The sequence below is a fragment of the Mirounga angustirostris genome, unplaced genomic scaffold (assembly GCF_029215605.1).
Source record: "Mirounga angustirostris isolate CCGP_5_RB_7025 unplaced genomic scaffold, mMirAng1.0.hap1 SCAF_11, whole genome shotgun sequence".
In the NCBI taxonomy this organism is placed as follows: domain Eukaryota; kingdom Metazoa; phylum Chordata; class Mammalia; order Carnivora; family Phocidae; genus Mirounga; species Mirounga angustirostris.
The window spans coordinates 101,107,578-101,134,977 of NW_026991719.1; the positions used below are offsets into that span (position 1 = coordinate 101,107,578).

General features: G+C 42.5%; 1 protein-coding gene across 1 annotated transcript in view; it reads right to left on the reverse strand.

The window, feature by feature from the left end:
* Positions 1–27,400, reverse strand: part of TENM1 (teneurin transmembrane protein 1) — a 785,963-nt gene that overhangs the window by 15,783 nt on the left and 742,780 nt on the right. Inside the window, exons 27-30 of the mRNA XM_054509125.2 lie at positions 25,271–25,781; positions 14,192–14,364; positions 12,770–13,005; positions 75–371 (exon numbers count right to left, since the gene is read on the reverse strand). Of these exons, the coding sequence (XP_054365100.1) occupies positions 75–371; positions 12,770–13,005; positions 14,192–14,364; positions 25,271–25,781 (1,217 nt within the window). The remainder of the gene's footprint in view (positions 1–74; positions 372–12,769; positions 13,006–14,191; positions 14,365–25,270; positions 25,782–27,400) is intronic.

Below are 27,400 nucleotides of genomic sequence, written 5' to 3' on the forward strand. Positions count from 1 at the left end.
GATCGGTAATTAGGGCCATTTTCAATATTCTCGTGCAGAAACTCAGAACTAGTTTATTCTCCCTACAAACTTACCTTTTCTAAGTAGGTATAGCTCCAAATTTTCCCATCAGCCCAAGTTCTTGAAATTATTTTTCCGCTCTGGTCATATTCCATTTTTTCATTCCACGTCCCTCTTTGAATAAACGTCACCAATCCCGAAGGTGAATATGTGATGTTCACTTCATTATATCGGCTTACGGGAGACCACAGAGTAGGTCGTCCAGTCTGGTCATAAAGAATTCGAAGGGTGAATTTCCGGTGGTCATCGTAGATCTTTCCCGTGCGAGTTATATGATCAAAATCTATGGAGAGCAGGTTTCGGTTATGGGCCTGCAAAACAGATATGAGACCTATTTTAAGCACTGCTTTGGTTCCTCTCATCAAGTGCATTCACAATCATGAAGCCGCCACCTTAAATCCACCCGGAGCTAAAGACAAAAGAAGATGTTGGGGGTGGGGAGGAGGGAAGGCCAGTTATGGGAGGTTTTCAGGCAAAGCATAGTAAACCGGGTATAGTTTTTATGCAGATTTAGATCCTTGCCTTTTCCACTGATGAGAGTTTCCAGAGACTTAGAGCCATCCTCCCTTTTCTGGTACAGAGAGGAAGACACCCTTAGAAATGGAGATTTCCCTTACAAACATAGATGCCTCTTACAAAAGGGTAGCTTCTACTCAGTTTTCGGAGCTTCTGAGTCGGCTGTTTCTTAAAATCAGCCCAGGGGCGCCTGCATGGCTCAGTCGGCTGAGCGGCCCGCTTTTGGTTTTGGCTCAGGTCCTGATCTTGGGGTCATGATCTCCAGCTGATGGGATCCAGCTCCTTACGGGGCTCCAGGGGCTGAGCGTGGAGCTTGGTGGGGATTCTCCCTCCCCCTCAGCCCCCCAACTGCGCATGCACATACATGCGGGCACTCTCAGGAAAAAAAAAATCAGCCTAAAATAATCTTTATGTCAAAAAGGCATATTTTAGGGTGGCAAATTCTGCTCTCCTTCAAACAAAAAAGGAGAGACTTTGAGAAGTGTCAACAGCAGTGGCCCGGGAATCAGGAGCCATTTCATTAGCTGCTTGTCTGTGTACCAGTCATTTCTTCTATCAGAGAAACTGATAACTGTGAAATGAGAGTGATATTACCAGTTCCTACCACAGAGTTGTGCTAAGAATTAAATAAGATTACATATACAGGTACTGCGAAATGTAAAAATAATATTGGTAATTGTTATTTTAAAAATATAATGATTACTTTTCTCATTTAGGTTAAGCTTTTGAATGGGTCCATGTGTCAGATTCCAAGGTGATTGTAGTTTGGTGTACTAGATCTATATCTGTAGGAATTGTCAACATGATCCAGAACAGAATGTTAAATATCTGGCTAATCTGAGGAAGGGAGAAAAAAACCAACATTAGGGCTTGACTACATTAATCAGAATTGAACTAAACAGATTCACTCGCTACTCAACTAAACTTTATGTTCATTTTTAATTTTTCTGGTCAAGGATCCTTTTAAATATCTGAAAGCTACATACTGTGTCTCCAGGAAAATGCACATAAACACATACATGTACATGATAAATAAAATCTCAAGGGGGCTCTGAAACCCAATCGTGAAACCTCTAGGGGTCTCAAGAGTCCAATTTTAAAATCTTCGTTCAGAAAGAGATTTTTAAAAATTTTTTATTAAAACATTTTTATTTTTATTTTTAAAATTGAGATATAATTGACATAGAACATTATATGAGTTTCAAGTGTACAACACAATGATTCAGTATTTGTATATGTTGTGGAATGATCACCACAGTAAGTCTAGTTAACATCCATCACCACACAGTTACAAATTTTTTTCTTGTGATGAGAACTTTTAAGATCTACTCTCTCAGCAACTTTCAAATATACGATACAGTATTATTAACTATAGTCACCATGCTGCCCATTACATCCCCAGGACTTCTTTATTTCATAACTGGAAGTTTACACTTTTGACCACCATCACCCATTTCCCTCCCTGCCCCTTACCCCCAGCCCCAAAACCACCAATCTGTTCTTTGTATCTGAGTTCAGTTTTGTTTTGTTTTTTAGTTCCACATATAAGATCCAAACAGAATTTTTTTATCTTAGTAGCTAGATAACTGTGAAGGGGAGCAGGATATGCCACCCAAAACGTGCCACCTTGTATGCATGTGGATTATTTTGAGCTGAGGTCAATCAAGACCCAGCAGGCTCAAGAAAAACTTTCACCTCTTCCTTAACTACCTAAAAGAATTTAGATAGGGGGCCTGGCTCAGGAAGAGAGCTATTACCCGAGATTACTTTGTATTTGAATGACCTATCTGTATGGCAGAACAAACATCCAATTACCAAACATCTGCTCTTATTCTTGTCCTGTGAATTACCCTCCTCCCCTTTGAAGCCCCAGGCCCCTCTCCCATTCCTTAGTTCAGGATGGTATCTAAGCCTCATATTGCCTTGACTGTCTCTGAGCCTCTTGTGTTTTTGTGGAGCTTCCATAAATACAAAATTAAATTTCTTTTTCTCTCATTAATCTGTCTCATGTAAATTTTATTAGACCAACCAAAGAACCTAGAAAGGAAGAACCTAGAAAACCCACATTCTCATTTCAAAGTCCAGTCTTCCCTTGCTCACTTTGGTTTTCAAAATAGTTTCCACTCTCCATCATAAAAGTGATGTTTTTTCGTTGCAGAAAAATTGGAAAATAAAGAAATACAAAAAGAAAATAATTACCTGTAATCTCACCCTCCAATGCTAATCACTGCTAATATTTGGCTGCATTCCATTTATCTCTCTTTTATGCATAATCTGTTTATACATTCAAAAAATACAACTAGGATTGTACTTAAAAGTCCTGTGTCCTACTTTTAGCTAATGTTTTATCTTGAGCATTCCTTGTATTATTATATATTCTTAATATGTGAATTTTAATGGTTGCATAGTATCTTCTTACATGATTATTATTTATCCTTTCTCCTATTGTTGGAAGTTAGAGTTTTTATTTTCCATTATTCTTTCATATTTCATATTTTGCTGAACATTTTTGTAAATGAATATTTCCTTAATACAGAACTGAAGAAGTGAAATTACCAGGTGAAGTGATAAGAATATATCAAAGATTCCTGATGCGACATGAGTCATTACTTTATAGTGCATGAAGCTTCTACAAATTTATACTTCCTTTAAGTAGTAGTGGGGGAGCCCATCTTATTCCATCCTTACCAGCATCAAGTAAGTGTTAGCATTGTTAGTAAGTTTTTCTCTATATCAGAGTGGGAAAATGGTATGTTATTGTAGTTTAAATTTGCATTTATTTGATAACTAGTGAGGCTGAAACTTTTTAAATGTCTATTGGCGACATGTATGTCTTCTATGAATTGTCTACTCATGAGGGTTTTTTTTTTTTTTTCATTTTTCTATTGGGGTATGGCACTTTGCTTTAAAAAAATCTCTTTTGGTTCAGTTTCTTCATCAGCCAGCTGGGGCTAATAATATTTGCCCTTAATTTTGAGCTTCTGAAAAAAAAAAAAAAAAGGACCTATCAAATGTTCCATGACATGAAATCTATCCAGAAGACTAGAGATTAGATACTTAAATTATTTGAAAGGAAATGCTGTTAGTCTCAGGGGTAGGTTTAATTCGGGAAAAGAGACACACACAGATTGGGAATCAGGACTCTTTTTTTTTTTTTTTTAAAGATTTTATCTATCTATTCATGAGAGATAGAGGCAGAGGGAGAAGCAGGCCCCCCGCGGAACAAGGAGCCCGATGTGGAACTCGATCCCAGGACCCCGGGATCATGACCCAAGCCGAAAGCAGACGCTTAACCGACTGAGCCACCCAGGCATCCCTGGGAATCAGGACTCTTTAAACCATCTGTAGCCAATGTATGCAGTATTGTAGTGCATAAATATACAGTAACCTGCTGTTATTACCTAAAAAGTGATAGTGTAGCACATATTTTCTGTCTTTTGATACGCAGGGCTTGGAAACCGATATGTAACCAGGTGTTCTTTCCTCAACTACCTTTCCTGTGGTTTTATAGCCACATATCTCCAACTGTAATAACGCTCATTTACAATAGCTGTAAAATATCCATGTACTCCCAGAGACGGTTGTAACTGTTACAATTTATGTTATAATGATAGTTAAAGAGCCAAAGTAACAAGTGATTTCCAGTTCAACTAAATTTGTGGTTTTATTTGTCTGATAGATTAAGTTTACTACTCAAGAACACATTTCTTAATAAAGTCATTACAGTTAACACAAGCAGGGATCACTGTTAAATGGTACAAAGCAAGCAGAGGAAGATGGCCTAATGTTCTTTCTGTGCTTGTCAATACGTCGACAACCTTGCTTCTCTTTTTCAGAATAAGGTACTCTGAAACTCAGATGCTGTGGAACAACTATTATCAAAGGTTTGGAAGGTGTGATATTATGATTTATAAGAACTGTATATTTGGTCTTGGACCCTGTTCCGGGCACAGAGCTCCTGAAACCCTTGGAATCTCCTGTGATGAGAATGATAAAGCTGCCTTTTGTTATGTTAAGGAGGTGACTTTTGGAAGCCTCTCAAGTAACCTAAGAATGGGGGCTGGTTGCCAGGGAAACCAACCACATGATTAGAGGGTTAGAACTTTGAGTACCTCCCTCCAAACCTCTGGAGAAGGGCGGAGTGGCTGGAGGTTGAATCAATTGCCAATGGCCAATGATTGAATCAATCATTCCTAAGTAATGAAACCTCCGTAAAACCCAAAGGACAGGCCAGAGAGCTTCGGGGTTGGTGAACAAGTGGAGACGCTGGGAGAGTGGAGCATCCGGAGAGCACGGAAACTCCGCACCCTTTCCCCATACCCCGCCTTCTGCATCCTTCCATCCAGTTCTTCCCGGGTTATATCCTTTTATAATAAATTGGTAATCTCATAAGCAAAATGTTTCTCAGTTCTGCGAGCTGCTCTAGCAAATTAATCAAACCCAAGAAAGGGGTTGTGGGAACCTCTGATTGATAGCCAGTCCATCAGAGGCACTGGTAACAACTTGGACTTGGTGACTGGCATCTGAAGTAGCGGGCAGGAGGCAGTTTTGTAGGACTGAACCCGTAACCCACGGAATCGGATGCTATTTCTTGGTAAATAGGGTCAGAATTGAACTGAATTGTAGGACAGCCAGCTGGTGTCCCCAGAATTGCTGGTTGCTGTGGGGAACTCCAGCTCCCACATTGGCATTGGGTCCAGGAACCCAAAAGAGAAGGTACTGTAACATTCGGCTCAGAGCTGAAAGGGGGTGAAGGAATAGAAGATGCCACAGAGTCCCCCTGAGTCTCCTGCGGAAACTATGTCTGAGGAGGCTGGGAAGGAGTATGCTTGTCCAGGTGGGCTCTCCCATCCCCATCCTTGAGTGCTTATATGCTCCAGCCATTATGGAGGAATCCAAACTTAAGCTGATTGCTTATGATTGTTGGGGTCATAAGCAAGGTTGGGAAAGCTCCACATTCATACAAACACTAGTTTGCCTGAAAGACAATAATCGCCTTTGACCTAAGTGTGGGCCATCCATCTTTATTTCCACTTGCATGGGGGCAGAATTTGTCACCCCAAAATATGCCTCTTTGGCATAAGGATTATTTTAGGCTGATTATTTTTAGGAAACAGCCACAGGAGAAGCTCTTTAAAAACTGTGAAGTTACCCATTTGCATTTATAAGGGGAATTTCCATTTGTAAAGGTGTCTCTCTGTACCAAAAAGTGGGGAATGACTAAATCTGTAGAAACTTTTAGCAACAGAGAAGGTGAGGATTTAAAATTGCACAACAACCGCATCCTTGTTTATTGTCACTTTCCTGGTAACCTCCCATAACTGACTCCCCACCTCCAGCATCTTTTGTCTTTAGCTGGGGATGTTACTTAAGGTATTGGCTTTAGCTATTTGGGGATCTACTCAGTTTTCCTGGGTCTCTCATGTACATAGGAGGTATATATGTTATTCAACTTATGCTTGTTTTTCTCCTCTTAATCTGTTTTATGTCAGTTTAATTATTACACCAGCCAAAGAACTTAGAAGGGTAGAAAGAAATGGTTTTTCTCCCCAACACACTCTTCCTCCAAACAGTCTGCACCAATTCTTGTGCTGGAAAAGAGGGGGCAAAGAAAGGGGTGAAATTTGGTAATAGCCCCAAGTTAAAAGGGGTCTCTTTGGACAGGTTGCACATTGAACGAGACCTCTGAGTTTGACAACAGCTGTATGTTGGGGTAAGAAACCTGGACTTGGTAAAAATTTTCTATAGGGGAAGAAGTATCTATACTTTAATTCATCCTTTGGTTTTCCTTATATTTTTTTTCAGCTTTGCTAAGGAGAAGTAAGGAGAAGGGCTTGCTTTTTGATCATACTTGGACCAGAAAGGAAAGAAGGAAGTGAGTGCCCTAGGGAGCCATGGGTTGTGTTTCTAGCAGAAATCAAAGTGCTTGGAAAGGGTGGGTACAGGCAGAAGCTCCAAAGAAAAGTGTCCTTTGTCTCCACTCAGAGCCTTTTCTTGCTCCTTCCTAGAATTTGTGTTTTAATTGCTTAAGAGAAAGTCCTTTCAAACCTTCCAATTCAAGACTCATTCGATTAGTAGGATAAAGATATATTAAGTTGCTTGCTGATATTTGACTGTTTTTGGCCTACAAAAAGGGCAATTTGCTATGGTTCAACTGAATATGTTTTATATATCTTATATTATATATGATATAAATATATAATTATATCTAAAAAAGACACATACACAAAATGTATTGAACTCTAAGGAAGTTATGATTATGGCAGTTGGTTTCTCTTTTTTAAAAGATTTATTTATTTGAGAGAGAGAGAGAGAGTGCTTGGTGCATGAGCGGGGGTTGGGGGGGAGGGACAGAGGGAGAGAGAAAATCCTCAAGCAGACTCCCCGCTGAGCATGGAGGCTGGCTTGGGGCTCAATCCCAGGACCCTGAGATCATGACCGGAGCTGAAATCAAGAGCTGGCCACCTAACTGACTGAGCCATCCAGGAGCCCCGCGATTTCTTCTACAAAGAAGAGAAGGCTGAATTTTCAAGGATGCTGTCTAGCATTTCAGCTCACAGTGCAACTGAATTAACCTGTTAACTTTTGCTGAAGAAGTCGGAAGGTGAATAAGTGAGATGGGCCAAATAATCACATCACAGTTTGGGAGATGCACTGTATTTAATTTCCATGAATTTATGAGAATGGATAGAAAAGTCACAGCCAATTTTAAATTAGTACATGCTACTCTACACTCACTGGTTTTAAGGTAATTAGTACTTAGTTAGAAATCAATCAGTACAGTGCTACAGATTTTATTTTTTGTTGATAATTGTTAGGCTGACAATCAAAACCATACTTAGGCTTGCTTTTATTTCACAGATTTGCCTATAAATGAACAGGGCATGTGTTAGCATCAGCTGCTACTACCCCATCTGGAATTTCCTTTTACCTCTTTTTTCTTTCTTTACTCCCAAGACACTCTCCTTACCTTGCCAGCCCACAAAATCTTAGTGCCAGTAGGGATCTTGGGACATAGGCTATTGAGTTGACCTGCCTGGGTTCAAATCCTGCTATCCCCACATACTAGCTGTGTGTGACCTCACTGTGCCTCTTCCTTCCTTCCTCCTTTCCTTCCTTCCTTTTAGAGAGAGAGGGGGTTGCAGAGGGAGAGAGAGAGAGAATCTTAAGTAGGCTCCACGCCTAGGGCCAAGCCCAGTGCAGGGATTGACATGGGGTTTGACCTAACAACCCTGAGATCAAGACCTGAGCTGAAACCACGAGTCGGATGCTTAACCAACTGAGCCACCCAGGCGCCCTGTCTCTGTGCCTGTTTCTTAATCTGTACAATGAAAATGATAATAATAGAACCCACCTGATAAAGTGTTATGAGTACTAAATGAGTTAATATATGGCATTACACATAGTAAGACCTCAGTGAATGTTATCTGCTTAATTATGATCAGTTGTGAAAATGCTACTAATGATAGAGATTGCACAGCCCATATCCCTCATTTCATAGATGGGAAAAGTGGTGCAAAATTATGGGCATACCAGTTCTTCCTCAAAATCTTGTTCATTCCGCTCACCTGACTTCTGCCATATCATTTAACTTGGATGCTTTTTGCATTATATTGATTTGCTCTTGTTTAAATACTTTCCTGTTGGTGAATTCATTTGCGAAACCATACAACAGACACTTGAGGTTTTTTATACCAAATCATTAATGTTTATATGCATGTGGAATAGTATGTGAAATAATACTTTCTTCCTAGTTATCTTAGCGGGGCTGACTCAAGATTAACAAATAGAGGAGCTTCTATGATTTGAAGGCCCCAAGAATGCCCTGACCCCAAAAAATCAACTCTGCCCAGTTGCCTGAAATCTCCTGTCTCCTGGTGACTCCTTAGGGGTAGACACACTGTTACTTGGGACTGAGAACCATAGATATATTTTTAGAATAGATTCATCTATCTGCAAGCAGCCTCCTTATCTAAATTTTCACAAAATAAGTCCCTCCAGCAAACCTGGGGAGAAGGAAGTTAAAATAGCGTGAAGCAAATGTGAACTCCAACTCTGAGCAGCCTGCAGCTGTGTGCCCTGTCAGCAAAGGCATTTTCTGAGAACGGAGGGAGATGCTGGAACCCTGTTGGCTGCCTCCCAAATTCCCCATCATTTGTCAGCCTGGGACCCTGTGTTGCATCTGGGCTTGTTTGCCCTTTCAGAGCGCAGATCACGTATGAACATGTTGTGCTGAAAAACCAATCTACCCCGTTCTCAGTTATCTTTGAGTGGCGAGGGGACAAAAATCAATGGTGAGGGTTTTAGATTAGTCTTTGCTTCATTTTGCTTGTAAACACATAATCATCTTACTTGATTTTATTACTTTGGTTTGAAGTGCTAAGCTTCCTGGACTTTTTTTTTTTCTTTTCATAAAGGAGGCTGCGGGGTAGAGGTTTTGCCGTAACCTCACATCTCAGTCTGTGAAATCTTGTGAAGAGCTCTGGGATCCAGCGCTGGGCTGCGTCTCCTAGAACGGCGTTATTATCCGGGGAGGTGGTGAGGTGCAAGCCGGGTGAAGTTCCTAAACTGGTTTGCTGTGGGTGAATGCCCAATTCTTTTACAACGGCTTCCATTGTGATCTAATCTCTACTTTCTCCATTGTAAAGGGGAATGCATTTATGGGGACAGGCTGATGCAGCAGATCAGATACATGTAAAAGTACTTTGCAAGGAAGATGATGCAAACACACCTCAGGTTGGGGGGAAATGGATTTTTAAAATAAAGGAAATCTCAGGATGTTAGTGTGATTTGTTTCACTTAATGGAGCTGGTGCAGGATGGCCCAGAGGTAACAAATCCCTTGCTTGCCCAGGCTGAGCAGGATATCACGTTTTTTCAGCAGTCTGCCTTGTTCACCTTGAAGGGGACCCTGACTTCGTATGCAAAAAACCCACCAGTCACGGGAGAAGAGCAACGCTTGTTGCTTTATCTCCAAGAGAAGTCTATCCTTTTCTGTGTTTTCTTTGAGCTAGAAGGTCTAGGGTGGATGTGATCAGTAGCTTTTTGGAATGCCCATCATCTTACCCAATGGGCCTATAAATGAACGTGCCATTTTTGTGCCTGAACAATTAGTGTTTTATGACCTGCTGCCCAAGCACATTTAAAAATCACAATCACACCTTTGTTTGGTTTTTCAAAGAGGAGTCCTATTTCCTACGGTACAGCAGGGGTTTCTATGTTGTGTGACTATGTGGACCTGGGATTCTGTCTCAAGAGCTCTGGTGTACCCACTCGCACTTGCTCTGGAATGGCTGCCCCACCAGGAGAAAGAAATGATTCGGTCCAAGGCCTTGAGGTACGTGAGGACACCCGAGAGGCTTATTCTTTACATGAATGCTTACAAATGGGTCACTGTCTATCTGGCCCAGGAAGAGAGAATGTTACATCTTGTGCTATCTGCTTGCCCCTTGAAAAGCTACCAGAAATGAAGGGGCACCATCTCTGAAATAATAAACTCAGCACGGAAAGAGAATTTTGCCTTGTCAAAACTGGATTCACACTTAGGGGAGCATAGTCCTTGCATTAAATTGGATTTGCCTAATCTGGGGAAACTGAGGCAGCAGTGTAAACAAAAATGCATGAGGATGGGGAGAGAAGGTAAGAATCAGCCAATTAAACAGCTTCCCTTCTCCGGCCTCTTCCACACTTTCCCTGCCTGGAGGCCAGCCAGTTGTCCTGTACCACCCACACTTGCCAGCACATTAGAGTCGATTATTTGCCTCTTTTTGTCAGCATTGAAATGAGGAGTCAGGCCCTGCCAAGGTGGCTCCACTGAGTGGGGCAATGATGTATAGATTAATTATTTTAAGAAACAAGGCAGCACAGCATGATGTAGTGGAAAGAGTGCTGCGCTAGGCGAAGACCTGCATTTTAGTGCTGGCTCTGATCCTTAATAGCTGTTTGACTTTGGGCAAATCACTTAACCTCTCTGGGCCTTAGTCTCCTTATCTGTAAATGGGGAATAACAACAGTTGATGGTTGTGGTGATCAAATAAAATCCTGGCTATGAAAGCCTTTTGTTAACTCTAAGGCACTAAACATGTAGAGGATTGCTGTTAGGTTTCTACGGATGTGCATGGTAACACCACTCAGCTGAGAAGGGGCTCCCTTCTGTCGCAGGACCTCAGGAAGTGCCCTGGAAGTCACATAGAAGAGAAGGTCCTGAATTTGTTGCCCTTATAAGCAGTTCCACAGATCTGCTCAACTATACCACAGGAAGGGAAATGGGTCAATTATAAATAAAATCAACTAAATAACACTTCACTCCTTACTCTAAAGAGCCCCCAAATGTTTTATGACCTTTAGCTTTTCAACATTAAGAACAGTTTGGAATATGAGGTGTAAACTATAGTTTAGAATTTCTCCATTATCTGTGCACATGGAGGGGAGAAAATGGTGGGTTATCTTAGAAAGTGGAAAATCCCAAAGTCACATAGTACAGGATGTGTTATCCTAAAGAATGGGAAAACCCAAAGGCACATAGTGTATGATATGGTTCATAATGTTTTATTGAGGCTATAAACTGGGGGAGGCACTAAGAGATCATTTATTTGATACAATTATTCTATGGTGAATCCATGAGGTTGATAAGCCATGTGTAGATGGTTCCTACTTTGCTCTAGAATGATATTTTCATTTCACAGGTGAAGAAAATAAAGGCATTTCTTTTCTTCCTTTCTTTCTTTCTTTTCTTTCTTTCTTTCTTTTTTGATTAAGTAGGCTCCATACCCAGAATGGAGCCCAGTGAGGGGCTTGAACTCACAACCCTGAGATTGAGACCTGAGCCGAGATCAAGAGTCAGACGCTTAACTGACTGAGCCACCCAGGTGCCCCAATAAAGGCATTTCTTAAGCCAGGTCGACTAACTTCCCCATCTAGAGCTCTACCCAGGAGATCCTATTTCTGGAATTCTGACAGAAACCTTCGCTGCTTCCCACAAAGAGAGGTGTGTGTTTTACTCAATTCAGTGGCGCATCAGTGGTAAATATTCTGATAGAGAATGGCGACAGAATCAAAACATGCAAATTGACTTGTGCATGTAGACAACTTTAGTGGCATTATGAAGACCACCGAAGTCTGTGTCTATGTCTCATCAACACAAGTGATTGAAAAAGAGTACTGTCGTGCATTATTTTGTCCACATCACGCCTTCGGACTGGTTGGACTGTTTCTTGCTGGAACTGGGTGGTTGTCTGGCATTGTATTTCCACAGCCTAAAGGTTATCACATTTTCACTGTGAGCCAATTTGTACCATGAGTGAAGAAAATGCAAGCATCCCAGGTATCCCAGCATGACACAGGTGCTTAAAGCAGGCCTGGCCTCAATTGTGAGTTGATTGTTTCCCTCGGGCTGGCAGTTGCTCTGGGGGTGATACTGAATGTTACTATATTTGGAAAGTTGGTCACATCATCCGAACATTGGTTAATGCTTAAGAAGGGACAGGTAGACACAGTGCTGTGGTGGTTGTAGGCTTTGTGTGCTGCAGAAAGGCAGGTTTGACAGGGATTCTGCTAGCTGCAGTGAATTGTGCTTGGTAAGGACTTGGAAACCTCCCTCCCCCGCCCCCGCCGGGACAAACCTTTAATTTCCTCTGGGCAGCTCTTCTCTGAGCACCACTAGTCCAATCTCAGTACTGGTCCTTTACCCCTCTGGCCCTTAGTAATGTATTCACGGCAATGTTATCATTCACTGATTTTTTCCTTTTAACTTGGCTTTGTCCGAAAGTTGCCTTATGTCTCGCATCCTTGTGTGTGCGCCTGCCTGGTCTTTCCATACGAAGTATAAACTATCCCCAAAGCAGGGAGCTGGGTCAAGGTAGTGAACCTGATAACCATCTCCGGGGCATGCTGTGAGGGATTCTGGAGGGCCTCCTGACTAAACACATTTCTCCACCCAGACTTTCCTGGTGCCTGAAATTGCTACTATTAGAGCACTTTAGCTGGCTAATGACAAAGAAAGCTCCTATTAGAATGTTCATTTAAGGATACTGAGCCATTATCAGCCATTAGCACCCTCTCTTGAATTAGTATATCATATAAGCCAGTCAGTCACCTAGAAAAGCTTTGTTGCAATGGGCCTTCAGATTAGGGCAGCTCTGTGGTTTTCGAACATAAAACAGAAGTTCTATATCTTGCATCGGGTCAAGCCTTACCCTCAGTCTCCTTTCAAAAGCTGAAATGTTGCCTTTGTTTTGCTCCCTGCGCTGCCGCCACTCGATGAGGTTTGCATTGTGCTCTCCGGGCAGGGAGATGTTGCATTTGCCTGGGGTGGGGTTGACCGCCCCGGCCAAGATGTGGGGCTCTGAGCTGAGGCTGATCTCCATCCCGCTGGCAAAGGTCACGCGGAGGGAGCCATCTGGACTCACCCGATAGGTACTCTGGGTATTTTCTGTAGGCAGAAGAGCAAAGGAGGGAGAGGGGAAGAAAGGGAAGTGCAGGAAGCAGAGGAGAGACAAGTTTAGGTTCGGGAGGCAAGTGTGGGGAAGGATGAGCAGGTGGGTCGCTGTGGACCTAACTGCCTTCTGGGCTAGCCGGCCACGCTCACAGGCACATGCGTTCTCTGTCCATTTGGGTCTTGTTACTCTCATAGCTGGGCTATCTTGTTCCTTGGATAAAAGATTCCTGTCTAATACTGCAGGCTGTTTTTGGCTTGTCTTTTTCATTTTTAAAGAACTCCCTCACAAAATCCTTCTCTGACTTGGTGGGTTGGCATCCTCAGTTTGATATGCTGGGAGCTAGAAGGAGAAGAGGATGAAGGTCACCTCGGCATCCTGACTGCCTGGGGACGCGGGCATGGCTGCTGCACCCGGCAAAATGGTTACTCTTACTACCGATCCTGTTAGAGTGAACCTGAACTCTGGGCAGTTCTGTGCCTGGCCCCACAACCTGACAAGAGAATCAGTCCTTAATGACTGGGCAGAGAGAAAATAATTTCTCTGTGTCCGTGTCCCTCTAGCTTCTGAGACATTCTTTCCAAATGCAACCGTTTGTCCCTCCCTTGGTCCCTCCCTTGGTCCCTCCCTTCCTTCCTTTGTTTTCTTCTGTCTCTCTCACTCTCTCTCCCTCCTTCCTTCCTTCCCTTCTCCCCTCCCTCCCTCCCTTCCTTTTTCCCCCATTCTTACTTTTCTCTCTGACTAGAATGAGATTTTAATTCTCTCATTTCACTTACATTCTTCCTTGGTGTGTATCCCAAGTCATCCTTTTTATTCACCCACGTCAGCATTGATTTAGAATGCTAATCTCAGATGGGGCACAGACTTCATTTCTTTAATATAACCCAATCAAGGCCTAAAAGAGCTTTACAAACAGCTGGGTGCTGGGACATGACTTGAAGGGAGAGCAGACTTGGCAGGGATTGAACCTCACAGCTCCCACAGAGATGTGGCCCAATGTTGGTACGCGAACTTTGTGAATGGTGTGATTTTATTTGGGTTTCAGCCTGCATAGCTGGAAAATAAGGAGAAGAAGCCATCTTCTCAGCCAGAAGTGAATTCTATTTGTTAACGGTGTGCAGAGGTTTGATGGTAGGTTAAGAAAGGTGCCTTATAGTCAGGTGAAGTGGGAAGTATCCTTACCTTGTTTTAAAATATATATGGTACTAGTTGCTGTCAAGTTGGTTGACATGAGGACATTTTCACGGTTGGAAGTATCTAGTTCCACTTTTGTCAGCTTCTCCAGGTCACTGTGGAAACTGCTGACCTCACCAGTGGGAAACGTTGCATTGGTCAGATGTCCCTCGGGGTCATACCTGAGGAATGCAACCAATCCCAACTTTGAAGCCTCTTGGCAGTGATAACAGGCCTTTGCAAATAAAAATCACTTGGCAGCTAATACAGTTTAACTTTGAGTGATAACAAGTATTATTAACCTTGTTCAATAAGAAGAAAAAGGTCAGAGAGATGATTAATCAAACGAAGGTATTTCTTGCAGCTTCTGAATCCTTGATGACTTCCTTGAGCTGTGCTGTTTTACAGAAAAAATATATCTGGTAATGAATCACCAGGGTGGAAAACTGATTTATGAATCATGTCCTGCTGTGTGTAATGTTGCAGGGAGGCCTCCGTTTGCAATTTGCGTTGATCCCATTGGGTGTGATGGATAACAAAAGCCAGTAGAGGGTGCTGTTGGCAAAGGAAAAGGAGGCACAATCGGCCCCCGCCGTCTGGAAGGGCAATAAACTGATTTTGCACTGTGATAGGAAAATTATATTTGCTGCTGTTTAAGTTGCCAAATTTGAGATGAATGAATCATTCGTCCAACAAAATGAACAAGCAGAGAGGATAATGGAAACATGTTCATTAAAACATTCTGGAGCCCCCTGATCTCAGTTAATTAAAAAAAAAAAAAATCTTTTTAGAGTATAGTACATAATGCATTGTAATTTGCCTATATGAGTAAGAGACAAAAAAAAAATTACCTGGGATAATAGGCAATAACCTATATCTGGAAATATAGTCTAGCGAGTTTACTTTAAAAAAAAATAAATCAGAATGATTGGCAATCTCACTGTCCTCCAAATGGAAACTGCTTCCCTGAAGGCTTTTGATGTGGAGCTGTTCTTTTATTGCCAATGGAACCATGAAAAATAAACACTTCATTAAAAGTAAAGACATGCACTTGGAAACCCATTACTGTTTTCTTTTCGAGTTGCAAATTACAAAATATTTAAGCACTTTTATTTGCTTTTAAAATGTTAAACAATTATATTCTTTTTACCCGAAGTGAGCAGAATAGAGCCTGGACACAATGGCAAAGTCTGGCTCTACTATTTTCTCCCCCGACAATTACGCAAAATGGCATAGTGATTTAGTGTTAGTTCACTAGGTTTTAAAGAACGCGGCCTGGATAGTTGCTCAAATTTTAAAACCTAGACCAGCCTTTGGTAGGCTTGGGAAAAGGGGCTGGACCTTATTTCGTCAGACAGAACTGAACCTCAAGTTCGGTGCAATGTGTATATGAGCGCGTGCTATCAGTTTAAACAGTCATGTATGCAAATGAAAACAATCAAATAGGTCAGTTGATATCACAAGCCCAATTGTTTAATTGGAGGCATCCTTGGTTTAAGTGGATATTCGTCAAAATGGTAGCTGGTGTGTTGCTACTATGCAGCTCAGGCCTCATTATCACGGAAAGGCCGAAGGGTGCCGTTTGCGCTTGGGGTTAATGGTGGAATCCTGGCCCCTGCTCAACCCCTTTGCCCGTGGCCTGCTCTGGGGCTCTGGCTGCAAAAGGCTGGCAGGCCCAGCACAGCCTTGACCTTGTCTGCCTGGTCTTACTTCCAGGAGAGGAAAACAATGTCTACCTTTAATTTTCCCAAGTGTTTCCAGGCAGCAGATAGAAGGAAGCTGCCTTCCTCACGGGGGAGACTGGGGTCCCAACAGCCTAGATTCTGCAGGCAGTTCCTCTCTGTTTCACATCCATCGACAGCAAATCAGCCTCACTGGATTACCTTTCCTGGTTTCTAAGTAGGTTCCTTAAAACTTGGCAAGGTCACTCATCGTCATTCCTCAGGAAATCTGACCTAAGATTCTAGGCATGCAAGTTCCCAATGGGCTTTCCAGCTTGGGGACGGTTGCCTTCTTTCTCAGTCACAGGGCCTCTTGTTTTAAAGCAAGATTTCATCTAAAGGTGAAGGCAGTGGTTCTGGCCACTTCTCAGGGCAAGATCACAAGATCGGATGCTGTTTGAGGCATCCACGAGCAGAGGTACAAGGGCCAAAAATTCCAATGAAACTTAGCAGTGGCCTGGGATACATTTGGAGAGGAAAGATTAATAGTCCTGGATAAGACTGTAATTACCTGGATAGATCTAGCTGGGAGGTAGCTGCCTGATCCTTTTCTGATGAGGGAGGCAATGGTGTTGGGGATCAGGTAGAATTTTCCAGAGCCCTGCCCAGTTGCTGGGTAGCTGGAAAGTTATATTGCCTGATTTCCTTTCTGTGGCTGGACATGCATCCTTTTTGAAAGTGTGTATTTGACTTTAACTCTATCCTAAACAAAGCACTCTACCTGGAGCGCATAACGCTAAGTGAAATATGTCAGACAATGACAAATAGTGTATGATCTCACTTGTAGGATCTAAAACAAAACAAAACAAAAAACCCACACATACCAAACTCAGCAAAGATCAGATTTGTGGTTACCAGAGGTGGGGTGTGGGGTGGTTGGGGGAGTTGAAGGAAGGTAGTCAAAAGGCACAAAGTTCCAGTTATAAGATAAATAAGTAGCGGGGAGGTAATGTACGACTACAGCTAAGAGTTGCTAAGAGAGTAGACCCTAAAAGTTCTCATCAGAAGGAATAAACCAGTTTCCTCTCTCTATTTTTGTATCTATGAGATGATGGAGTTAATAACTAAGATTGTTTTGGTCATTTCTCAGTCTTATTATATAAGTCAAGTAATTAAGCTAGACACCTTAAACTTCTACAGTGCTATGTGTCAATTATATCTCAATAAAAGCAAAGGGAAAAGAAAACCCAAAAAATATCCCCGAAGCACTTTACCCAACACACTCACAGACCCCAGTTCTGCAAGTCAGTCATAGCAATCATATTTGGTGGTATCTTCAGTGTGGTGTCTCTGTCCTTTGCATGGCCCTAGGTCTAAACATATAGGCCCACCTCTCTTTTGTGGGATCATTTCCAAAGGAAGAGCGACAGGTTGAAGTACTCATTAGTGGATAATTCCCACAACTTTGGAAAGATTGCTCAAAAGTGGCTAAGAAATAAAGGGAGCCTTTGATTTCCTATGGCTTGCTTGAGTTTCTTCTCTCCATCACAGGGGAATGCATGTTTCCAGACTGAATGTCAAAGGTACAAGTTTAATCAAAACCTCTTATGCTGTGTTTCCCTTTGGAGCCTGCATCCTTTGGTGCAGAGTACAAGCCAATATGCTGCAACTGATACCCTCAGGCCACAACAAGGTAGCAAGCCCCTCCTTCCTGGGGCCAGGGGTAGCACTCGCTTAACCAGGCCTGCAAATTCTGGCTGGTGAATTGTGTGATCAGGCGATGACTGTTGCCTTCATAGTCATTAGAAGAGGGTCTGGTTAGAGGAGATTTACCATCAGATTGTCCCTTCCTGTCCTGATTTTACAGAATTGCACTATGAGGGTCTCACAGGACACTGATCAGTGAAATATTGAGTATAACTATTGTTTTGCTCAGCACCTCAAAAGGCTATGTGCATTTGTGTGTGTGTGTGTGTGTGTGTGTGAATGCAGACATGCCCCATTGGAACAAAGAAAACATTTATAAAGGAAGTTCAGAATTCATTCTTGTCCTTGAGGAGCATATAGTTTAGTTGGGGTAGGGTGATATTTATACATTATTAAAAATACATGTGGGCTGATATTTTCTCATAAGGGATAGTCCGCCCTTTTCCCTTGAGGATAATTTAAGCCAGAGCTAAACCATGCAGACTAAAAACTAGAAGCTCCCCCACCTTTGCTTTTAAGAAAATATTAATGATTATAGAAGGAAAACTCATTACTTATTTTTTAAAGGGAAACAGACCCCCTTTACCCTCTCATGCCAGAAACCTGACCAACCTAATAAGCATTCTGTAGGAAATACTGGATTCCCCTTCCTCACCAATAACTTCACTTGGCTTCCTTTGATTCGGCTCCAAGTCCATAATGCCCTTCTATCTCCACTTTGTCCTTTATTCAATAAGTATGAGTCTTGTGCTAGGTACCGGAGATACAGTGCCGAATGAAATGCAAAGTCTGGTGGGGCAGATAAGACATTCACACAAGTCATTCTAATGCCAGAATATTGCCACGTGCTTCCGTAAACAAGCTGTCGAAGCTCAGAGTGGGCAGAAGTCATTTCCAGCTGGGCTGAGCAGAAAATAAGGAGGAGAAGAAGGTGGTATTTGAATTCTGGAAGGTAGGTAGAGCTCAAACCCTGGATAGGTAGAGATGGGGGTGGAGAGGAGGTGATGGCATGAAGAAAAGTATACTGGTGGATGGGATGTCCATGAGAAGAACTGGGTTGCTGGGGCACAAGGTTCCGCTAGGAGGGTAGTGGGTGATAAGGATGAGAGGCATGTTGCAAGCAGAGCGTAGGGGACCTGGGGTACCGGGCTCTGGAGGAACGCAGAGAGGCAGTGGAGAATGGAGAGCCCCAGAAGACTTTGCAAGGAGAGAACAGTACGATGAGAGCAAATCTTGGAAGGGGATATGTGGAGCAGGGGGACCTGTAGGAAGGCCGCAGCCTTCATTTGTGTAAGAAGATGGGGGCTTCTTGCCTTTGTTCAATGTACTGTGATTGCCTATCTTTGGGACTAGTCTTCCTTACTAGGTTGTAAACTCTCATTCATAGAGGGAGGGCGCCCATGTCTCATTCATGCCTGTATTCTCGGTGTCTGGCACAGAGTAGATTCTCACTACGCCTACTTGTTGTGTGAGTGAAATAAGATGATACCAGTGGAAATGGAAGGGATGGGTGGATCCGAGAGCCAGTGTACTGAGAGAAGAGACAGAGCCAGCGATGGTGGTGTTGGGAGGCCAGGCTCAGCTCCCATACGTGTCCTGTGCTCGGCAGCTAATCTTCCCTACCAGCCCCCGGAAGCTTTTTCTGCCATTAGCCTCTGTTCCTTCTGTTCACTTCCTGTGAACATGACATTTTGATGTGTTTGGACGGATTATATAACCAGTTCTTACATGGGAACCATGTCCTATGCCCAGGCAAATATCTCACCCAGAGACATGGCTTATTTACCTTGCCCCTCCCTCTACTTCTAATCTTACCAGGGAGGAGGGAGAATCCCCTATTACCCATCTTCCATAAAACCGAGCATTTATAAAATAGCCTAGAAGGCACTCAGTGCTATTATGAGGGTTTTCCAACTTGCCAGTGGATGGCTTTTTTGAGGGGAGCGGTGGGGTATGTGCTAACAAAGTCCAGAAAGAGAGAGAATACAGAAGACTGGGGATCAAGAAATCACATAAATGTGCAATCTTCCGGTGGACGGCTTCCGCAAAGGGCAAGGGCCTGCGGAACCGTCTGCTCAGCCTGGACCAGTAGCAGAAGCCTTTGCCAGGGCAGTGCTCGGGAAACAAGCAAGGGCATCCTGGCTACTCTCGCAGCCTCCCGGGCAAAGAAGGCTTGCCTGCTGTGTGAGTTGCTGGGCCCTTCCCTTGGGCCCCCACTGCTGTAGGGTCATTGCAGTTAGGAACTTGCCAGCCCCCTTGGGCCAAAACCCTTGGCTCATTTGGTCGGTATTCCTGCCTTGACAGTCACCTCTCTGTTAGCCACTTCTCTGTGGTCAGCTTTCCCCGTGACATTCAGAATGCTCAGGGGCAGTCAAGCATCAAGTACTAACACTTGGGGTGTGCAATTTTGATCCTGGTCCAAGTCAAACGGAATTATGAAAATCAATGAACTATTTAAACAACATCACATTACACAATACAAGCCCACATACTACCACTGCACAAGAAGCAGTTAAAAATCCTATTTGGATGATCCACTTTTCAGGGTCATCTGTGTCATTTCTCCTCTCCATCGCCACAGATAATCAAAAGATGAATGGATTACTGGCTTAGCTACCTGTACGTGGCCGTCCTCCATCCTGCCAAATTTTGCTTCTATTTCTGTTTCTCTGTCTCTCAACTCAGAACAGAATTTCTATTTCCACCTTGGCAAACAATTTGTCCCCTTTGGCCACAGAAGGCAGCTTCCTCACCTCAGAGAACTGCAGGGCTCTGACCCGGACTAGAGTAGTAGGTCCAGTTCTGTGTTCCCCAGCTTCAGAAGGACAAAGGAAAACTCAAAGGAGTGTTCAGAACTGGCTAATGCATTGGGGGATAAAAGGGAAAGAAGTCCGATTTTGTACAGAGAGGACTGTAAGGATTAATTACATTATATAGGTTGGGAAATTGCTCATTCTTTTCTGTGCAGGTAAGAAGGAACAGGGGCAGTGTCTCACTGGGGGCTGCTGTTCGGCACCAGAATGGAGTGCTTCAGGAGGAAGGGGGACTTTCCACAGATGATTTTTGGTCAGAGGGGTCTGGATAATCCTGGCTGGAGTTAAGGAGGGAGAAGAAAGAAATGACTATTTAGCCTCCCTTTCTCTTCCTTTTCCTGCTACTGGAGGGGAAAATCTCGCTTTCCAGACTTCCCCCGGTCACTCTTGCAATCCCACATCCTTCTCTTTTTTCTGGAAGGCAGTTTTTAATAATTTCATTTTATTTTTCATCATACTAAGTGTAGTCTTTAATCCCCATCCACTATTTCACCCATCCCCCCACCCACTTCCCCTCTGGGAACCATCAGTCTGTTCTCTATAGTTAAGAGTTAATTTCTTGGCTTCTCTCTCTCTCTCTCTTTTTTTTTTTTACCTTTGCCCATTTGTTTTGTTTCTTAAGTTCCACATATGAACGAGAGCCTGTGATATTTGTCTTTCTCTAGTTGACTTATTTTGCTTAGTGTTATACTCTCTAGCTCCATACATGTAGTGGCAAATGGCAAGATTTCATTCTTTTTGATGGGTGAGTAATAGTCCAGTGTGTGTGTGTGTGTGTGTGTGTGTGTATCTTCTTTATTCATCCATTGATGGATACTTGATACTTGGGCTGTTTCCACATCTTGGCTATTGTAAACAATGCTGCTATATCCCTCTGAATTAGTGTTTTTGTATTCTTTGGGTAAATACCCAGTAGTGTGATTCCTGGATCATAGGGTAGTTCTATTTTTAAGTTTTGGAGGAACCTCCATACTGTTTTCCACAGTGGTTGCACTCTTAAGAATTCCTTACTCACTGTCTCTAATCTCTCTCCTCTCGGTCACTTCCTTTTATATTATTATTATTTCTTAAAGGTTTTTTTTTAAAGATTTTATTTATTTATTTGACAGACTGAGAGAGAGAGAGAGAGCACAAGCAGGGGGAGCATTAGGCAGAGGGAGAAGTAGGCTCCCCGCTGAGCAGAGAGCCTAATGTGGGGCTCTATCTCAGGACCCCGGGATCATGACGTGAGCCAAAGGCAGATGCTTAACCAACTGAGCCACCCAGGTGCCCTTTATTATTATTATTGAGATATAATTCATATACCATAAAAGTCACCATTTCAAAGTATACAATTCAGTGGCTTTCAGTGCATTCACCATGAGTGCAGTCATCCTTATCACTTCTAGAACATTCCATCACCCCCAAAATAAACCCCACCCTCATTAACAGTCAATCTCTATTCCCTCTCAGCCCCAGGCAACCACCCACCTACTCTCTGCCTTTATGAATTTGCCTTTTGTGGACATTTCATATAAATGGAACTATACAATATTTGTCCTTTGTGACTGGCTTCTTTTACTTAGCATAATGTATCTGGAGTTCATCCATGTTGTAGCATGTGTCAGAACTTCATTCCTTTTTATGGATGAATAACATTCCATGGTATGGAAGTACCCCATTTTGTTTGCCTATTCATGTCCTGATGGATGTTGGTTCTTCAAACTTCTTGGCTATTATGAGCAACACTGCTATGAATATGTGTATATCCATTCTCTTTGAAACCAGCTCTGCTCAGGCTTTTGTCTCCCATGGTGCCACAACATCTGCTCTTCTTAAGGTGAACAATGATGTCCACGGTGCTAGATTGAATGGCCAATTCTCAGTCCTTGTCTTACTTCACTTACCAGGAATATCTGACACAGCTGATCACTCCTTCCTGTTTTACTTGGTTCCCAGGATATCCTACTCTCCTGCTTTTCTTCCTACTTCATTAGACTATCCTTCTTAGTCTCTTGCTGGTTTTCACTTGGAAGTCTAACTAAACTGATTATATCCAGAACTGAACTCCCAATCTCCCACCCAGTGTAATGCACTCCTTGTGCACTCTTCCTTGTGTTGATAAATAGAAAGTGTATCATCCAGTTGCTCAGACGAAAACCTTTGGCGTTGTCTCTAACACTCTTTCTCTTCACTTCACATCCAAACTATCCGTAAGTCCTGATAGATCAACCATCAAAATATACTTAGAATTTTACCACTTATCACTGCCTGCACTCCCTGGTCTAAGTCACCATCTTCTGCCTGGAGTATTGCAAACCTCTCTCCTCTCCACCATTGGGCTCCCCTCTTTCCACCATAGTTGGATGTCTTCAATACAGGCTGATTTTTAAAAAAACATTAAGTCAGATTCTATCATTCCTTTACTTAAAACTCTCCAGTGGTTCTACATCTTACTTCAGGGTAAAAGTCAAAGTCTTTACGGAGGACTACAAGGCCCTACATGAAGTAGCCCTGGCCACTTCACTGATTTTATCTTCCCACTGTTCTTACTCCATTCCAGCCACAGTGGCTGCCTTAGTATTCCTTGTACACGTCAGGTTGGCTCCTGCTTCAGGGCCTTTGCACTTGCTGTTCACTCTGCCTGGAATGTTCTCTCTCTTCCCTCCCCATAGATATCCATATGGCTTACTTCCTCACCTCCTACAGGTATTTACTCAAATGTCACCTTCTTAATAAGGCCTTCTCCGACCATGCACCCAAAAGAAAAACCCCTTCTGCCTCACACTCTTGATCTCCCTTACCCTGCTTTATTTTTCCACAGAACTTATCACCATTTGAAGTTCCGTACATTTTACTTGTCTCCCACCAGTATAATGTAAACTCTATGAAGGTAGAGATTTAAAAAAAATTTTTTTTAAATTTTAAGTAGGCTCCACACCCAACGTGGGGCTTGAACTCATGACCCCAAATCAAGAGTGTCATGCTCTACTGACTGAGCCAGCCAGGTGCCCCGAAGGTAGGAATTTTTATCTGTTTTGTTCACAGCTGTACTCCCTGGCACAGAGTAGGTGCTTAGTAAATATTTGTTGAATAAATAAATGAACTAGTTTTTGTTTTTTTCCCCTCTAGCTTTATTGAAGTATAGTTGACAAATAAATTGTATATATGTAAAGTATACAGTGTAATGAATTGATGACTAAAGGAATGAATGGTTGAACTGGCTATTTTGAAAACTAGTTAATACTTCCACCATTTCTGGGCGCCTGGGTGGCTCAGTTGGCTAAGCGACTGCCTTCGGCTCAGGTCATGATCCTGGAGTCCCGGGATCGAGTCCCGCATCGGGCTCCCTGCTCGGCTTCCGCCATTTCTTGTGGCTTGACTGAAGCTAACCATTAGCTTTCAAAATAGTTGTCTAATTTGAGCTGTGGTGTGATCTTGCATGAATTTTTGAAAAAGATACTCTCATTAGAGAGTTTATCTTTCTTCAGGGTGGTATATTTAAAAATTGGGGGTTTGAGTCAGACTGTTGGGAGTTTGAAACCTGGATATCTGTGTGAATCAGGACAAGTTAACTGTTCTGTGCCTCAGTTTCCTCATCCATAAAATGGCATACCAGGAGCATCTACCCCATGTTGTTATTTTGGGGATCTAATAAAATAATGTATGTAAATCATTTAGCCTACTACTTGGCACATAGTAAAGCTTCAGTGAACAGTGGCTTTTATTACTCTTATTAAGATGTAAGAGAAATTTTTCGAACAATAGAGTAAGACTTGCAACAGAAACAACTGAATACATATTTCTAAGTGAAACTAAAATAGATGTCCAGCTTTTTTGTGTAAGTGGCATTTCTTTGGGAAATGATCCAGAATGTGAAGGCCGATTGTTTTGTCCCTTTCCTTAGGAGGCTTTCATGAGATTGGACATATCCTCTTCATATTCTCTGCATCCTTACAGAATAGTCACATTGGGAACCCCTCATACTTAACATTTCCTCTCGTCACACTTTTCAACTTTAATGCCATTTCAGACTCTGGGTTCAGATTCCATAGATTATCTTCACTCAGTACACTGGTTAAAAATTCAGCAATTCCCTTTCATGGAAAAGATGCTTGCCAAGTCTTGGCAGGCTAGCTTTCTAAATGAGTTGACCTGCAAACAAGGTTGTCCATGCTTGGAAAAGCAAGGACAATGGTCTCTTTCCATGTCACGACACTTCCTAGTAGCTTGCTGTCAGACACACCCTGTGTTAATTCCCAGTTAAACAAAGTCATTACAGATCCAGTCTGTGAATGCCAGTCTGTGCCAGATTCTTTGACTTGTGCCGGGAAACTGAGGAAGCCCACGCCTGTACAGGAGCATCTGGCTTCACATTTCACCAAAGCAGCCAATGGCATGCAGCCTCTCCTGTTCACACTCGCTTGTCAGGGCCCGCTTTTTATATTCTAACTTCTATTACCTCCCACAGCAACTTATACTGAGTTGGGCTGGGCTGGGCACACATTCATTTATTCATTCATTAAACCCCACAGGGATCAATAAATACGAGGTGAACCACACTGCTTCCTTGTTGCTTTAGAACTATTTTCTTAGTTTTGTTATTTAAATGAAATTTTACCTTGTTTTCCCAGCTATGCTGTAAATTTCTTGAGTACTCAGGCTTCTAGCTCATTCCTGTCTCCTGCCGTGCCACACCTGATTCTTCATTCAGTCTACGTTTTTATTATTATGCTCTGCAAAACTGCTTTGGAGAAATGGGTTTGAACTGTAGGAGTTAGGTAAAATTTTCTCTTTGACTTTTTTTTTTTTTTTTATTGTGGTTCTTAGGAGAAAATAGCATGCAACACCCAGCAATTACTAAGCCATTTTCCTACTATAATACAGTTTCAAAAAAAGCCTAACAAAGCCTATGTTGAGAAACTTACTCATAAACAGTTGTCCATCCATTTTCATTACTTTTGGTAGCCAAAAGCCCCGTGTTTCCTGGATAGGTCATCAAGGCCAGATTATAGCCTTGGGCTGACACTCTTTTCAGGACTCCATTGCTGCTTATGGTCAGCCAGTACACCTGCCCGCCAGGCACCACAAGCCAAAGGGGCATCCCGCCTGCGTCACGGCGAATGTGCACAGAGTTGCCATTGCTGCTGGTAACCGCACCTAAGTCACCTTCGGCATTGTAGGTGAAATTATATACATAGTCCCGTGTTATCAAGTTCAAGGTGTGCAGGTGGGTTCCATTGACAGTGAACTGGTAGAGCTCCTGGTCAGCAGGTGAAGCAATCTCATAAAGGTTCATGTCATTCAGGTGGGCTTGGTTCCTGCTAATGGTACGAATTCGAACATTCCCAAGGTCTGCGACGTATAGGGTACCATCAGGTGACACTGCTAAGGAGGAAGGGGCTTTCATTTTTGCATCTTTGGCATAGCCACCATCACCTGTGAGAGAAAGACCATGATTTTAATAATTGTCATCACAAGCATTTATAAGAACATAACCATATACAGAAATCACTGTGCATCAAGAATCATATTAGGAGCACCTGGCTGGCTTGGTCAATAGAGCTTGTGACTCTTGATCTTGGGTTGTGGGTTCGAGCCCCACGTTGGGTATAGAGATTACTTAAAAATAAAATCTTTACAAGAAAAGAATCATTTGAAAGCAAACAATCAGTGAACCATTATTCTCTGCATGCCCCTCCCTTGACAAATTTGAAACTTATTCAGAATTCTTGAATCAGTAACCAGTAAAGATAAACAGTGAGATGCAATTATCTCAGTTAACACCAGTTTTGTGAAATCATCAATCCTGCTGTTCAGTATCTATTGTATCACAAGATACGAAAACAGCAAATAATGGAAACCACACAAAATGTGGCTGGAAATCCATGAGATTTATGCCTGTCAGTCCTTGTGGACCTACCTACCTACCTCAGGACTTTCCAGTTCTACTGTGCCTAGAGGACCTCTCTTTGGCTAATTCCCATTGTCACATTGTCAAAGTACACTAAGTCTGTAAGTGCAACAATGATTCAGAACATCAAATTTGATAACTGGAATAAACATTAGATTTGCCTTGAATGAAAGACATAAATTAGCAAAATAAGTATAAAACTAATTGTCCAGGAAAACACTGGAAATATTGATCAAAAGTCGTATTGACCAAGTTGCTCATTCGTGATTCCTCTGGCCCAAGAAAAGGCAAGGTTAAGAGAATCATTTGGGCCCAGATGAGCAGTTTAATAGGACTGCAGGTAGCATGGAGGGATTTCCACATCCCAGCAATAGATGTATCTAGAGGACTGTTTGCTATATGGAGTATCTAATCCATGTTTTGGGGAAAAGACTCATATGTGTGTGTATATATATATACACACATATGTATTTCAGTTGGAAATAAAGGGCACTATTGGCTAGGAAGAAATTTTTGGGCATTTTTAAATATATTTTTTTAAAGATTTTATTTATTTATTTGACACAGAGAGAGAGAGAGAGAGCACAAGCAGGGGGAGCGGCAGAGGAAGAGGGAGAAGCAGGCTCTCCACTGAGAAGCCCGACGCGGGGCTCGATCCCAGGTCCCTGGGATCATGACCTGAGCCGAAGGCAGACGCTTAACCAACTGAGCCACCAAGGCACCCGAAAATTTTGGACATTTTTTAAACAGTCTAAGTAGTAGACTGATGTCCTGAGAACCCCTCCACAGTGGGACTTTATTTTGCCCATGTATCTTCAAAGCAGTCTGCTCTAGTCAATTTGGGTTTCAGGTTTTTTTTTTTTTTTTAAAGTAGGCTCCACGACCCTGAGATCAAGACCTGAGCTGAGATCAAGAGTTGGACGCTTAACAGACTGAGCCATCCAGGCACCCCTCTTTGGGTTTCAAATAGCAAGGCCTATTAATTTGGAAACCAGTCACTTAAGGGAAGTAATTTTTTCCTTAGCTAAATCAGTATATGCAGATTTTACTGTTTCCTTTTCTTCAAAGTACAAATAGTGTCATGATCTTACATTCATATAGCGATTTTAACTTAAGAGTATCAAACTTTTGTTATAGTAGCTTA